At 36.3% G+C, this 16405-nt stretch overlaps 1 protein-coding gene across 1 annotated transcript in view; it reads right to left on the reverse strand.

The window, feature by feature from the left end:
* Positions 1-2321: 2321 nt before the first annotated feature.
* LOC132130234 (gamma-aminobutyric acid receptor subunit beta-4-like) overlaps positions 2322-16405 on the reverse strand; it is a 57028-nt gene continuing 42944 nt past the window's right edge. Inside the window, exons 5-10 of the mRNA XM_059541941.1 lie at positions 9696-9778; positions 7236-7373; positions 6032-6184; positions 3840-4096; positions 3085-3174; positions 2322-2836 (exon numbers count right to left, since the gene is read on the reverse strand). Of these exons, the coding sequence (XP_059397924.1) occupies positions 2483-2836; positions 3085-3174; positions 3840-4096; positions 6032-6184; positions 7236-7373; positions 9696-9778 (1075 nt within the window). The 3' untranslated portion in view covers positions 2322-2482. The remainder of the gene's footprint in view (positions 2837-3084; positions 3175-3839; positions 4097-6031; positions 6185-7235; positions 7374-9695; positions 9779-16405) is intronic.

Raw genomic sequence — 16405 nt, forward strand, 5'->3', positions numbered from 1 at the left:
GTCTGATCTACATTGTAAATTCACATCTAAACACTATAGATTAAATGTGTATACCTAACTACTCTGCCTTTGAACCTTTATTGGCAAAGGATTGCAGAATCTTGAATGCCTACTGGGAGTCTCAACTGGCCAAGGCATCCCCATAACTCTCATAACAGCTAGGGTTTCTCAAGAAATGCACTCTGACCTCCATCCTCTTTTAGTCCAGATTTGCGCTTAACATAATTGCTACACTGTTCATGCAAATGTGCATGTCTTGCTTTGCACTGGAGAGAACTGGCTCCCTTGCACAGGTGTTATGGTCATGCTCACAATAAAACATATAATAACACAATAAGTGGAAATCCTAGGAACGTGCTTCTATGGTCAACTGCTGACAAGCAACGTAGGACCTTTCAAGTACCTTGAGTTACATCCTTCTGTACTTTCAGATTTCCCTGACTCCTTCGTTTCTTCATGGAATGAGCGATCTGTTGGCGATTTGGTGGCTGGTCCACATTTTACCAAGTGTTGGGAGTTCTGGTGTGGGGGTTGATAGCCAAGGGACTGTGCTGATCTCTGAGGTCTGAGGCCAGCTCAGGATATCCTCCTCAGGGAACTCAAGCAAATCCTGGGCTCTCGTGTTCTCAAACCACTACTGGATCCTACTCAATTTTAAATGTCACCTTGTTCAGTTATTCAGCAATTCAGTTCTCATCCACATCTTCAAGAACTGTTCCAACATTGCTGTGAAAAGCATTTGTTGGGATGCTTCTACTCTTCTCTGAGTATTGCGACACCTAGACCCTACCACAAATGAGATTTGAATGAACATGGATGGTAGATGAATTGATATATGGATTTAGGTGGGAGTTTGTGGTCACCTGGAGATAGAGAAAGATCTTGCCAACTCAATGTCAATGAAACTGAGGTAAATCATAATGAGGTGAAGCCCAAAAGAAATAGTGGGTGGTGATTCAGTGGTAAATGGTCTAAAGAGAAATGGATTATAGGCCTTTTTGGTTGTCACTTCAGTTCATGGCTTTTATCGTACATGTCATTTTGCCCCGAAAAGACTCAGAAGCTTTTTTTTTCCTGATTGTGCTGATGTCGTTCATCTTTGAGATTCAATCCCAAGATGCGAAATGTCAGAGCTGTGGGTGGGTCTGCAGTGCTTTAAGTGAAAGGTCAAAGATCAAGGGTCATTCGGCCCTCTTTCACTGATTGATGAACTGAGGACACATCCTTCAGGTTTCAGACAGGCACATTTTAGAGAAACTAAAAACATCAGCGTATATCATTCTCAGGATGGATCACTACAATAACTGAATATATACAATATCAGGTCACACTATGGTTTGAGTTGTTGACTCAGATAAAAACATGGTCACATCCCCTGTTGAATACACAGTAATATTTTCTCTCATTATTTTGTACATTTTCAGATATTTGGACTTACTTCAAATCCAAGTTCTAAAGAAACGTTACAGCTTACTAAGGGTTTTCCTCCATTCCAAACAACACAACGCTCTACAAGATGTTCATGAATACTGTATCAATAGAACAGATGAAATGCACTAGGAACAATAGTAAAGAAAGAACAACAATACTACCTGACCATGTCAATAAGGCTACGGGATGAATGAATGAATGAATTTACTCTTTTTTTATATATATCAATATATGTATATATATATATATATATATATATATATTAATGAACTTCCTCCAGAACATGTTTAGGTGAACCCCCCCCAAAATATGAGTATACCCATAGCTCAATAATGAAAGGAAGGAGAATCTGCAAAAAAGAGAAGACAGAAAATTAAACATACTGACTCAGGGCAAACTCAAGATGGCCATCCAGTGTAAACCATTGACCAGAGCTGAGAGGTCCGATAAAGAGAACGCTTGTCACTTGCAAAATCAAGGAATGATACATAATTCCAAAAGAGGCTGCTGTACAGTGTAGAAACGTACATTTCCGTCAGTTTTTTCCATGGGCATGGGGAAAGCAGTGGATCGGGTCCTGGGGCCTGCTCTGTTGATGCCCCGAAATGCACAAGCCACTTCTGATTTCATGAGCTACGGTTGGGAGAGGTTGATTACAGTATCAATAAAAAGCAGATGCTTTTTCTTATCTCTTCTTTTAGCAAAAATATCATGCAGTCTTTAGTTTCGAAGCCTTGAACAGGGGACTAATGTATGTTATTCATTGTTTGTTTTAAGAAGGAAAAAAAATCAGATACTTGAAATGTTTCTTTTGTATTATTCATAAACATTCAAGTCATTCTGTATAATACGTTTCTTTTTTCTTTTTTAAACCAGAAAAGTCCTTTAGATTTTACACACGCATGTGTATATAGAAATATAATATATAGAAATATGCATATACATATGTATCAACTTTTCATATATGTGTTCACATATTTTCCAAATGTATCAAAGCCACAAATTTAATGTGCTCTCAAAATATGGCCCATGTTTCCTAGGGGAACGCATATCAATTCACATAATACAACCAATAGATAAGGTTGAAGAATCCAAAAGTGATAGGAAAAATGACCCGGGACCACTTGTCAATGGTGCTAACATCCGCCAAGTTAGGGATTTTGAGCTTCAGCTTGGACGAGCGCCTTCTTAGCCGGCAGTTGGCACGACTGCGCATGGCGCTGCGGTCCAACGAGTGGTGGCTGAACCCATCCCTTGAAGCCATGGGCTTGCGGAACTGCACTCCGGGGCTGTCAAAAGACATGACGGAGTTCCGTGAGTCACTGACGCTGCTGCCAACATCGGATGGCATCACCTCATTGTTCATCTCCAAAGTGGTGAGAAGAATGTTTCCGTAAGCATCCACCTTAAGACAGTAAAAGACAGAGAAGGGTGGTCATGAGCAGCCACAGGAAACGGACGGTCCTAATTACTTCATGCAGATGCAACAATGGTGTGATGTCACTGTTACAACAAACTTTACTTGGGAAGAGGAAACTTTACAAGAATTATTCAGAATGTTAAAATGCATTAACACAAAGTAGTTAATGACAATATCTCATCAACTTCTGATTTTAAATTTCCATTTTTGATATGATTTCTAAATGGATGTACCCCAACTTTTCTTTGTTCCTCGAGATACAGATTTCTTCTCTGTGTATATGACCTGAGGGTGTTGCTTTGAAACGGCGCTGAAATGGAGTCCTTGCGATGTGAAAGAAAAAATGAAGAGAACATTAAAATGCCCATATAAACTGACAATCAAGAAACAATTTTCGAATAATTCAAAAGTGTATAAATATGAGGGTGAAGAAGAAAAAGCTTGCATAATAGACACAGACACAAATGCTTTATTCAGTCAAACTCTCATTACTCTGGTTTAGTAACTGAGCTTAGTCCACACAGTTTTTATATGTATGTAAATGGCTGACACAGTTTGAGAAGGGAGAAATGAATCTGTCTGTCTCACAATACATTACGGTGCTTGGATTGAAAAAGAAGCCTGCGGCAAGAAGCAGACTAGATTCTGATAGCATAATGACAATGTAATTTGTAACTTTCCAAGCAAGAGAAACCTCTCTTATTAATGAAATGCAGCTTCAATCAAATGAAATACGTCATTGATTAAGTAAAGTCATGGTTAATGGGCTATTGAATGTTCGTTTTTAGCAGTGAAGTGCAGCGATTCATTCAGGCAATAGTTACTTTGATGAGAGTTGTTGTTCAGCTTACAAACTAAGTGAATACATATTCATTTAGACATGCATGAACATTGTCATTGCTTATTAAATTAATTTAAATTAGCTTTTAATTAGCACAAAAATGAACTGTGCAACTGTTATAAATGGTTTACAAGAGACCTTGCATACCTGTTCCCTCAGACGCTTCTCCTCATAACGGGGACGCTCGTTGGTGGCTTTGTTTAGCCTTTCGTTGATCTTTTTCTGTTGCTGGGGTCCCCGTCCAAAGAACACGTAGTTTACGAAGGCATATTCGAGCAGGGCCAGGAAAACAAAGACGAAGCAGCCCATGAGGTAGACATCAATGGCTTTCACATAGGGGATCTTTGGGAGGGTCTCCCTCAGGTGGGTGTTGATGGTTGTCATAGTGAGCACCGTAGTTACACCTGCAATAAAGCCATGTTAGTCACTTCAATGAAAACGTTCAACGTTCACGGGACTTGCGCCAGGGCTTTCATGGACCACTTAACAAGGTCGTCATACTCCTACTCTAGGCCCAAGTTGAAATAAGACATACCCAAAAGACATTAAAGGGGTCATATGATGCGATTTCAGTTTTCCCTTTCTCTTTGGAGTGTTACAAGCTCTTGGTGCATGAAGAAGATCTGTAAGGTTGCAAAGACTAAAGTCTCAAATCCCAAGAGATATTCTTTATAAAAGTTAAGACTCTGCCATGCCCCCCTAAAATGGCTCATTCAAACATGCCCCCACATGTCTACGTCACTATGTGTAAATATTTGTGGAATGCCGACCAAATGTTCACGCAAAGAAAGAAGGCTTGGTTTCAGTAACACAGTTAGTGTTGAAGCAGCCATGTCAGAGATATGCTCTGTGTATCTAGGTGAATGCAAAAGCACTTTATTTGGCCTTCCGAAAGTAGATGCATTTAGGAATCTTTAAAATTACTTACAACGGAACAGCAACACATTTTATGGACAACCGTTTCGTTAACCTAGGAGAGGAGGTAATTCTGACTTTGCAACAACAGTCTGGCGCTTGTGAATCAGCTACTGTAAGTATGTTTTGTTATACATTTAAGTATTTGCTATTGAATGTTCAAATATGGAGTTTTGCATGTCGTATGTGTTTGTGTGTGTGCACATGTAATAGAGAGAGAGAGACAGGGTCACACAGTGGAGTCAGCTGTCTTAACCGTCCGTGGCTTGTGTACTGCAAACACATAAGAGCTTCATCACTTGAGCTTGAACTGATATTAAAACTAAGGACATTATTAACTGTCTTTACATTTATTTTGAAAGATGAAGCTCGTAATCTGGCATTCGTCCTGGCCAGGATTTTAATATTGCCTAAAACATCCAAAGCAGTTTGACCAATAACATGCCAATTAACATATTTAACATAATCGACCGATCTTGAGGCTGCATGTGAAAAGTGAGATCTACAGAAAACGATCAAAGCTATGCAAATATATCACGTGTTTATTCACTCGTTTCACTTGAAGTGTTGCTGCACACCGATCAAAAAAGACACCAGAATAGGTGATCGAGCAATTCGAAAGCATCAGGAGCCATCTGCTCTGCTCTCTAGAGCTCTCATGAATGTCACACAACGATCAACCTGCACAATGCAAACAGCAGAAACCTGGATATTTTAGGCAATATTAAAATCCTGTCCGAACGTGTCCCTTATGAATGCCGCATATGGCCACCCTACGTAGTAGTCTAGTAGTAAGGTTTATTGTAGAATGTGACACTATATTTTAAGCCTGAAATAACTGAACTCTTCATTTTTTAAAACAAACTAAAGATGTAACAATTTCAATTCTAAAAAAGATAAAAATTCTAGTGATATATTGCAGAAAAAAATAGACATAGTTTCACAAAGCTTTTTTTCCTAGAATGCTTTGGGCTGGTTTGCATAGCCAAATACTTACACAACACAAACACACACATTTTATTTGTTAGCTAAGCAATTGTCAAAGAGATGAATGGAAATGCTAAGGACAGTTTTCTCAATATATTTTAGACATGCTTGATCTACATAAACATTGGAATAATTTTGTTATTTTTGTAAAAAAAAAACAATTGTACCTGCATCACTCACATAACAATACTTAAAGCAAATCTTCCAGTGAAATCAGTGGCAAATGGAGTCAAAGCTGAAACCGAACTGAACTTTGAGCATCATGTAAGCTTAAGTCTTTGCTCAAGTTTATTGCATTGGGGAACATTCACGCGGCTCATCATGTTTGACAAAAAGTAGAATATAAGAATATTTTGAGCAGAAGACAACCAAAATTATTGATACGGTTTTATACAGGAAAAAAATAACTTCCTGATGAACCAAACGTTAAAGGTTACCCAGGGCCACACGAGCAGCAGAGGCATCATAGTTAATCCAGAAGGAGACCCAAGACAAGATTGTGATCAGGATGGAGGGCATGTAAGTCTGCAGGATAAAGTAGCCGATGTTTCTCTTGATGCGAAAACTTAACGACAGCCGAGGGTATGAACCTGAGGAGACAAAAGTACACAGCAGAAGCAAAAAAAATGAATAAATAAAAATAGAGATGTCAACATGTAAGTGATATCACAAAAGAGCAAGCACAGGAAAAAATATATCTACAATTTGCAATTGTCAAAGTCTGCACTTTGACAACAGTCGTTTTCCCATTTGTTCAGATGGAGCATTTAATTTCCCAAAAGCAATGGATTCCTTCCCAGGGACTAGTTCCATTCCAATTAAACATGGCAAAAAGTCGCAAACATGGCAGATTTTTTTGAAACTCCCTTCTCAGCAGGCATTGTCTATATTCCTCTAAGAATTGTCACAAAAGCCTGCAATGTCTTTTTTTTCCCATTTAGCTTTTTAATACAGAGAATTTGAGAACGAGAGAAAAAAAAAATCAATTATGTAACTGAAGAGCATGTCCCGTTAATGTGTAAAATCTGGTGTGTGGTTTAAGACAACTGTAAACAGCATGTTTCAAGAAGCCTTTCCAAAATTGGCCTGCACAAGCCTGTTTAAAAACTATGTAGTTTAATGTCAGGTGTGGTTTGAATAATTGACTCATTCAATTGATTATTCAAATTGCTATGGCTATTTATTAACGTAAGAATGAATATTCTTGTTTATTCCCAGTGGTTTCAATCTCACTGCGGTTTTTCAGATAAGGATGCAATAGAACAAATTCCACTGGGAGCCTTTCAGCAGCAATTTTATCAAAGAGAAAGGGAAATAACTTGATCAAGCTGTAATTTAAATAGCATTTGAATATGAACGGTACCCGACGCCAATCACAACAATATTTTATTATTATTATTCACCCTTGTTTGGACACCTCCCCGTGAATCTTCCCATGAAATAAATAAGAGTGCTTACGAGAAAGAGCACTTTAGATGATAGCCACATTTTCTATATTAATTTAAGTTGAGCAGTGCATTGCGATAACCTTAAATATTCAGTGAATCTTTTTCACTGGATTGTTCTCAATGACCATTTGCTCTTGCCATAGATTTAGTGCTGGTATTAACCCCATTTTACATGCAAGTGATTCGTCCATACCTGTAGTAAACCTCACTTCTCTGGACACAAGACGTAGCTCCACAATGGAGAACTGAGGCAACTCCAGTTTGTCCACACCTGTCACGGCATTGTCCCCTCCTTGCCAGAAGAACACGATATCATCTGTGGTGTATCCATCTGCAGAGATTGTAGACAGTACAATAAATGTTTAAATAGAATGTTATGTATGCATCTTATACAATCATTGCACTGGACAATGCCAGTTTTACATCTAGCAGACAGGTCTCAGAGGTGTTTTGTACAATGAAAACTGAACTTAATGGCACTACCGGAAGGCACAGAGCAAATTACTGTAGGTTATTTCCTTCATCAGTGGTGACAAAAAAAAATAATTACCTAATTAAAATAAATATCAATAATAATCCTCTGTCTCTGCTTTTCCATCCTCTTATATATATTATTATGATGCAGCTTGTTGTCACACATTGAAAAGCATAAGAATGTTTGTTGTAAGTTGTAAAAACATTCTTTAATTTAGACAAATTACGTAATTCAGACAGAGATTTCTTCTGCACAATTTATGAAATGAGACAATTCACATTTTACTTACATTTACTTATATTTCACTGCTGGTCATATGCTCTCCATATAACCATGTATGTGACAGATAAAAATCTTGAATCTTGAATCACACGAGAATGGCTTTATACACCGTTTAAATGATTTTGTGAATAATTTACACAAAATTAGGCCATTTATGCAAAAATTGCATGTATTAAATGAGACGTATGACAAACTTTATGATGGATATAGGCAATGAATGCAACAATTTACAGAGGAATGTTTTTACAAATAATTTATGCATTAATGAACATTTTCTGCATTGACTGTGTTTTATGAATGATTTACAAATAAACTTTTTCTTATGTTTCATAAATGTAGGCCACAGTGCAGTTAGTGACAGCTAACGAATAGTTATCGGAATAGCTAGTTTTAGTTTAAAAAGTAAGGAAATGTTGATACAAGCAAATCTAAAAAAAAAATGTCATGCCTCAGCAGGCTGTGACATCTGACCCACTGATTGGCATGAAAACACTGTGCATGGTGTAATCATTCAAAAAACAAATCTAGCTATTTGACTGGGCTCCTCTGATGTACCCGTGATAGACAGGGCACACTATCCTGGTACGCCTGACTGATCGATAGTGCAGGGCACTTCATTGATAAACCGGCAAATACATTCAATCTTACCTACCTCTGTCAAATGTGCCATGAGCCCTCAGTGTCAAACCCCTTCAAGAACATTTATCACTACTGACACCCAAAGACAGAGTAGGCAGGACTGCAGATATGGGTGATTGCTCTATGGGCTTAATGATTACGTTTGCTTACATTAGGTATCTGTGGAGTGGGACAGAGATAAGAAGCAAAAGTGAAATTGATGTGCTGGATGAGTTCAAACTGCTGTTGTCCATGGTCATGGTTTCTTCAAGGTGATGTGGTTAGAAGTTGGCGTTTGTGCTGTGTAGGTTGTGAGGATGATAAATGAAGATTAAACTATCATGCCGGTGATGGGGATTCTTATTCATTTTCTCATATTTGTTCTTTTAAACAGTTTGTTTAAATGATCTAGTTCAAAGGAAAAATCTGTTCATTGCATAGCATCTGATTTCCTAGCTTGGCATATTATGACCTAAAAGAATTCCAGTACAGCCACAACATTGGAACACATTGCTGTTTATCATGTTTTTTTCTTTCCTACTCTTTCCCAGGATTTTTATATACCTGGGTTGATTACTTACAAATTGTATTACGTAACTAATTACAGATTCCATTATGAAACCTGTAGTTAGTAATGTAGTCTAGGTTACTCATTTTAGGTAATATATTACTTGTTGGATTACTTTTAGATTACTTTTTTTTTTTTTTTACCTACCATTAAATGTACCATATTGACATGAAGAAGCAAAGGGGTTTCCCAAACTAGGCTTGTGAGTTTGTGAGCTGCTAAAAAGCTCACAGTTAATTTAATTATAACAAATGTAGAAATAAAAATGCATGAAGCTAGCATAAAACCTTTGTGTTTGTTTGTTTGAAATCAGAGGCTCAGTTCTTTCTTTTGACATATTGCAGATGTTGATACAACTAAATATTCTGGCCCATGAAAGTTGATCAAAAATACTGGTGGTGGCTGGCAACTCTAGTGGGGATAGAATTAATTGTGTTTTATCTATACGTTGTTTTAAAAAGGGTATTTATTGTAAATTAAATTTTCATGCTTTTGCTGCCTTGATTCATCTCACAAAGAAAGAAAGGGTATATATATATATATATATATATATATATATATAATTTTATTTTTTTCTCAATTCACCATATATATATATATACGGAGAAAGTTGTGCAGAACACAGCAAATTATGCTCTCTATGGGTGTAGTACACTAGACATCTAGAAAGTATCCAGTATGTGTATGTGTTCACATTTCCTTTCACTTACAACTCTCAATCTCCAGGGTGCAGTTCTGTTCATCGAGCGGGTACCGTCTCAGGTCCATCATGCAGGCTGCTGTAGTAGTTATTCTGGAAAAAAGGACAGCAAGAAAAACAAGGAATGGGTAGAAAAAAGAGTGAGAAAGAGAGACACTGTTACCTTGGTAACCTTTAGGAAATCACAGCTTAGCATTGACTGCACCACGTGATTGGATTGGAACGATTGGAATCTATTCTCTTATTCAAAGAAAAAAAAAAAAGAAATAAAAAAGGATGAAAATGTCATTATTTAATTGTGTTGAGGTTTTGGATGTTAACTGGTTGTAAGGTGAGATAGATAAAAAGAAGAGAAATATATGAAATGAGAAGCAGAAAAAAAATGTACACACACACACACACACACACACACACACACACACACACACACACACATAAAAAAGCCACTTCATATATTTGCTCATTTTAAATGTCAATGTGTAATTTTGGTTTCACTTTATTTTGATTGTCCCTTTAACACAAAGATGCTTATAGTCAGTAAAATGTCTGTTGGGAGACCATCACAATAAAGAGTTAGCAGATATTATTAACCAAACAGCTTAATAATACTCAAATGTGAGTTAGTAGACATGTAGGTGCAATTGTATTTATTGTCAACAGAATGTTCAAAAGGTACCATCAAAATAAATTGTTACCATATTTTTCACAAAATATTTATCACAATATTAAGTGTTGGGCTGCTGTGATGCTCAGAGTCTTGGGCCGCAGGCATGATAACATCCTAGATGGTTGGATTGCATACTTATTCATTAAATTAGACAATGATTATTAGTAAAAACAAGGATGCTTGACAAAAAAACAAAAACAAAACAACAACTCTGAAACGTGCAAGCCATTGTGTATGTTAGTTTCTTTTCAGTTAATTGGCCAAACTGATTTACAAATTGACCTGGCATGAAAATGCCCTTTTTTACTATTCTTTATTTTTTTATGTTGCAATAGGATCAGTGATTATATTATATTATATTATATTATATTATATTATATTATATTATATTATATTATATTATATTAATTATATTATATTATATTATATTATATTATATTATATTATATTATATTATATTATATTGTATAGGTCCTTCTCAAAAAATTAGCATATTGTGATAAAGTTTATTATTTTCCATAATGTAATGATACAAATTAAACTTTCATATATTTTAGATTCATTGCACACCAACTGAAATATTTCAGGTCTTTTTCTTGTTTTAATACTGATGATTTTGGCATACAGCTCATGAAAACCCAAAATGCCTGTCTCAAAAAATTAGCATATTTTATCCGACCAAAAAAAGAAAAGTGTTTTTAATACAAAAAAAGTCAACCTTCAAATAATTATGTTCAGTTATGCACTCAATACTTGGTCGGGAATCCTTTTGCAGAAATGACTGCTTCAATGCGGCGTGGCATGGAGGCAATCAGCCTGTGGCACTGCTGAGGTGTTATGGAGGCCCAGGATGCTTCGATAGCGGCCTTAAGCTCATCCAGAGTGCTGGGTCTTGCGTCTCTCAACTTTCTCTTCACAATATCCCACAGATTCTCTATGGGGTTCAGGTCAGGAGAGTTGGCAGGCCAATTGAGCACAGTAATACCATGGTCAGTAAACCATTTACCAGTGGTTTTGCCACTGTGTGCAGGTGCCAGGTCGTGCTGAAAAACGAAATCTTCATCTCCATAAAGCTTTTCAGCAGATGGAAGCATGAAGTGCTCCAAAATCTCCTGATAGCTAGCTGCATTGACCCTGCCCTTGATAAAACACAGTGGACCAACACCAGCAGCTGACATGGCACCCCAGACCATCACTGACTGTGGGTACTTGACACTTGGCACCTGTAGCACCTGTAGCCCATTTCCTGCACACGCCTGTGCACGGTGGATCTGGATGTTTCTACTCCAGACTCAGTCCTCTGCTTCCGCAGGTCCCCCAAGGTCTGGAATCGGTCCTTTTCCACAATCTTCCTCAGGGTCCGGTCACCTCTTCTCGTTGTGCAGCGTTTTTTTTTGCCACACTTTTTCCTTCCCACTGAGGTGCCTTGATACAGCACTCTGGGAACAGCCTGTTCGTTCAGAAATTTCTTTCTGTGTCTTACCCTCTCGCTTGAGGGTGTCAATGATGGCCTTCTGGTCAGCAGTCTTACCCATGATTGCGGTTTTGCAGGTGTTTAGAGTTAATTAGTTGATTCAGATGATTAGGTTAATAGCTCGTTTAGAGAACCTTTTCATGATATGCTAATTTTTTGAGATAGGAATTTTGGGTTTTCATGAGCTGTATGCCAAATTCATCAGTATTAAAACAATAAAAGACCTGAAATATTTCAGTTGGTGTGCAATTAATCTAAAATATATGAAAGTTTAATTTTTATCATTACATTATGCAAAATAATGAACTTTATCACAATATGCTAATTTTTTGAGAAGGACCTGTATTATCCTGCTTAGTCTGTGTACACATAAATCACTAAATCACTAAGTACGCTAAGTTCAGAGCACACAATCAACCAATTGCAAGAACTGGCCAGATTTTAACAGCTATGCAGAACATTTTGACAATGCTTCAAAACATGGAGCTTATTTCTCAACATATTGCACATCTGAGAAAAAAAAAAAGAAAAGGTAGAGAAATTTAATGTTAAATTAAATGTATCACTTGCCATTTCTTTGAAATTGTCTGTGAAATTTACTATTTATGAAAACTGTTTCAACACATTTTCTTCAGTGCAGATGAGATGCATGAGTATTCTTAATTCCCCTAACAATAAAAAAACTTTTTCATATACAGTATATCCATACCATATTTAATCATCAATATGTCTTATTCTCCACTGACCTCATTCTCTTATCCCATTCCTCTAGTCTGACATGCTGGGTTTGGGAATTATTGGAGCCACATACTCAGTGCTGTCTCAGTCTCTCCAAGGACCTACTAGCTGGTAAAATCTGATGCTGACAGACGTGTGCACTTTAGTGAAAGGCTCTGATGTATGGAGTATTGTGATGGTCAAAAAAGATCATTCAAGACTGTAGTCTATAAAGTGACAACAAGGGATTCTTCAAAGCTGCATGGAATTCAGATTAACACCACGCCATAACTAGAAGCACCACAACATGTTATTAAACATATCTTTTCAGTGTTAATGTGAGTTTTTGCCCTAATCACCCATGATGACTAACAGGAGATTCTAGTTTTGGATGTGACATTGCAGATGAAAGCTCAGGTACTGTTTGGGTTTTGTAAAATATAATAATGGTTTAATTTAAGTTTGTAAATCATTGTGTTTAACTTTAAAAGCCATAATGACAGCAACAGTAGATCATTTTCAGATCTTGAAAATATATATATATATATATAAAAAAAAGAATGTACTTTAGACAGCAGTGTGGTTGCAGAGAGAGCCCACCCAGACCCTCTTCTGATTGGCTGTGATTTATTTTGTCGTGTGTCTGGTGTGGCTAGACAAATCACAAATTTGTTAGAATCTTGTCACATAGTAAGGACATGGTGGAAGCCTTTCCACAGAACTCAATGTAGCAACACATGTGAATTTTCCTTGCATTAAGCCTCCAAAGTAAATTTAATAGGAGCAAAATCATGATGCGTCTATGCATTTTTGTGACAGCTGCCAGTTTGCTGAGAGATGGAGACTGACTCATCTTGTCTACGATGTTGCAAGTGAAAAATGACCTGCTCAGTCTGTCACTTATATGCAAGGAAAAGAGATAAATAATCCCATTGTGATAAGGAAATAAGAAATAAAAAATGCATATAGTTTAGAATATAATATAATATATATATATATATATATATATATATATATATATATATAGAATATAGAATAGAAATAGAGTTTAGAATAGAAAATAGAATAGAAAGAGTTTAGAATATTATATATATATATATATATATATATATATATATATACATATATATATATATATATATATATATTTATGTGTCCCTATGATCTTGAGGTAATCCAGAAGTAGTAATTTTGTATTACTTCAATATTGTAATATTTGTATAACACGACTGTATAGCAAGTCATTAGTAACTTGTATTGGAAATACAATACCCTTTCATTTCTTGTAGTGTTATATAACTATATAAGTGCTATATAACTATAAATTGGCAACATGGCAACAGCAATCGGCATACACATGACAGTGGAGTTAAATTAGTTAACAGAGCATGGGTATAACATAGTAATGTAGCTATTATATTGCCTTCTGTGCTTTTTACTGTGAGCATCCTATAATTAAGATGCAGGTTTGTGTTTGTTTTTAGCTTCAAAACCTTTCAAAATGCAACCTCTATATGTGGCTAAGGAGCAAACAACATCTGTTAAAGCAATTTATTTATATATAACATACTTTATGCAATAACAGCTGCTTGTTTGTGTTTTTTTATTTGTTTTAATTTTGTGTCAATCATAGTTCTTCATTATCATGCATTCTTAGAAATGTGGAGTAAACAGTCAGTTACCCTAGATGCTCTGTGTAAACAATCTATAAAATACTTTGCTTGCTTAAAACCCTTTAATATGTGCATTAGCTTTCTCCTCCAAATCCCCATAAAGTACAAACCACTGCATATTTGTAAATCTGTACATTTGTGGGTCATATTATGGAGGATCCTTTGCATACATACTGTAGCTCTACTAAAGCTGACTAAGGCATATCAATTCGAAATCCCTTTTTAGACACAGCAGGGCATGCTATGATAATTAAACATTAACAACAGCCCTGACTTTTGAATAATTTACTGCCAGAAAAGACCCATCTTAAGACGTTATTAAGAGTGGATGTATCAATACTGCAAACATGCTGTAGTTCCTCAACATTTTAATTCACTACAGCGATGCTGAAAAAAAAGTAAACAACTGTGGCATTTTAGATTCGTCCATTCCACCTGTGCCAGAGCCTTTTGGAAGAGGAAACAGTTTGTCATCTTTCATTATTGATATTTTGATTAAGTGGGGCACCCAAAGCGAACTCTCTGCCTCGCTGGTGCGGTTCTGGGTTAATGCATAGGACAGTGAGGAGGGAGAGTGTTTTTTTTTTTTTACTTGTGCCTCTCTTTGTCCAAGAAAGGATGACATTTGAGACAGCAATTCTTAGATGTTCCATATTTTGTGTAACCATTTAGAGGTGATTTTATGGGTGAGTTCAGATGGTCTACTGTTAGTTTTATATATTAAGTAAGGGATAATATCACCCTGAAGGGGGTTGTTCTGGATGTACATTATCCTGCTTATTGCATGGCTACTTGCCACATAAGTAAATAATTAGACACACAAAATTGTTGAAATATTTGAATGCAAAGCTTCCATGAAGACAGCATTTGCGAGTAAGCAGCAAGTCAAACTAGATGACATTTAAGGTATACTTAACTTGTGTGTTAAAGAAGAGTGTTAAGTGCTGACTTCAGTTACTTAGATTAGCCTTTGTTATTAGCTTTTACTGGTTGTTATCGAGGGATAACATATCTCGGAAATCGCGACTGACCAATCAGAATCAAGAATTCCACAGAGCCGTGTAATAAGTTTAAATAATAAATGTAGCAAATTTTAAATTTTACACTTTGTCTAAATTGATTATTTTTTGTAATTAAAAAATAAATGAAAATAAGGTCGAATTTTATTATAGTAAAATTGTAGTTACAGTACCATGGTTTTTTGGCTTATTGATTACCATTTGTATAACCACAGTTTTACTACAAGTGTCATGGATAAACTATGGTTAGTGTTGCAAAACCATATTTAATTTGTGGTCACCATGATTTAACTATAGTAAACGTGCGTTGTTTTTATTTGGAGTAAAACCATAGTTCATTTTTGTAAGGGAATGAGCAGCATCATACGATGAATCAAAAGCAGCTAGAACCCATTATAATCAGTGATGCTGTCTACACTGGATGTGGCACTGTGCAACCTATATTGTTGTCCTATACAATGGCAATCCTACACTATATTGTTGAATTAATGTGGTTCAAATGTAACCCAGGCTCACTGGAAATACGTGATTGTGGTGACATAACTGCAACACAGATATTATGTATACCTCACGGAATGTTTCGCAGCAGTTTCAAAGTGAAATGTCCAGTGAGTTTTGCAAAAATGCACGTTCAATACGTGACCTTGGTCATGTTTTTATTACATTAATACGGGGATTTAAAGATTAATGCTCTATTGTGTTGGGAATTAACATACCCCCTGCACACCCAATATCATTAGCTCCTTCATTTTGACAGTGCTGTGAACCATTAACAGATCTTTCACACAACTCAAATAGAAGCTTCCCATTGATAACCTGTCCCTAACTGTGCTAGCAAGTGTGACATGAAGTTTTACCTATTATTAAAGTTAAACAAAGAACTTTGATACTGATATTAATAATGAATTCAAGAATGATGTCACACAATATGGCTGCAAAGTTCAGGTTAGATACGAAAAGTGAGCTTGGACTGAGTGAGTGAAACCTTTTCATGATTTTCAGTTTCAGCTTAAAGTCTGTGTTAACCGAAAGTTGCGACCAAATTGTGACGTATTAGAATGTTGAATAAGGAAAATAAGAGGACGGGGCTAAATTTTAGCGCATATTCGTGACATCTCTAGCTCTCTGCAGACTGACATTTGAGGATGTCAATTTAAAGGAAGGAACAGC

The sequence above is a fragment of the Carassius carassius genome, chromosome 47 (assembly GCF_963082965.1).
Source record: "Carassius carassius chromosome 47, fCarCar2.1, whole genome shotgun sequence".
NCBI classification, from domain to species: Eukaryota; Metazoa; Chordata; class Actinopteri; order Cypriniformes; family Cyprinidae; genus Carassius; species Carassius carassius.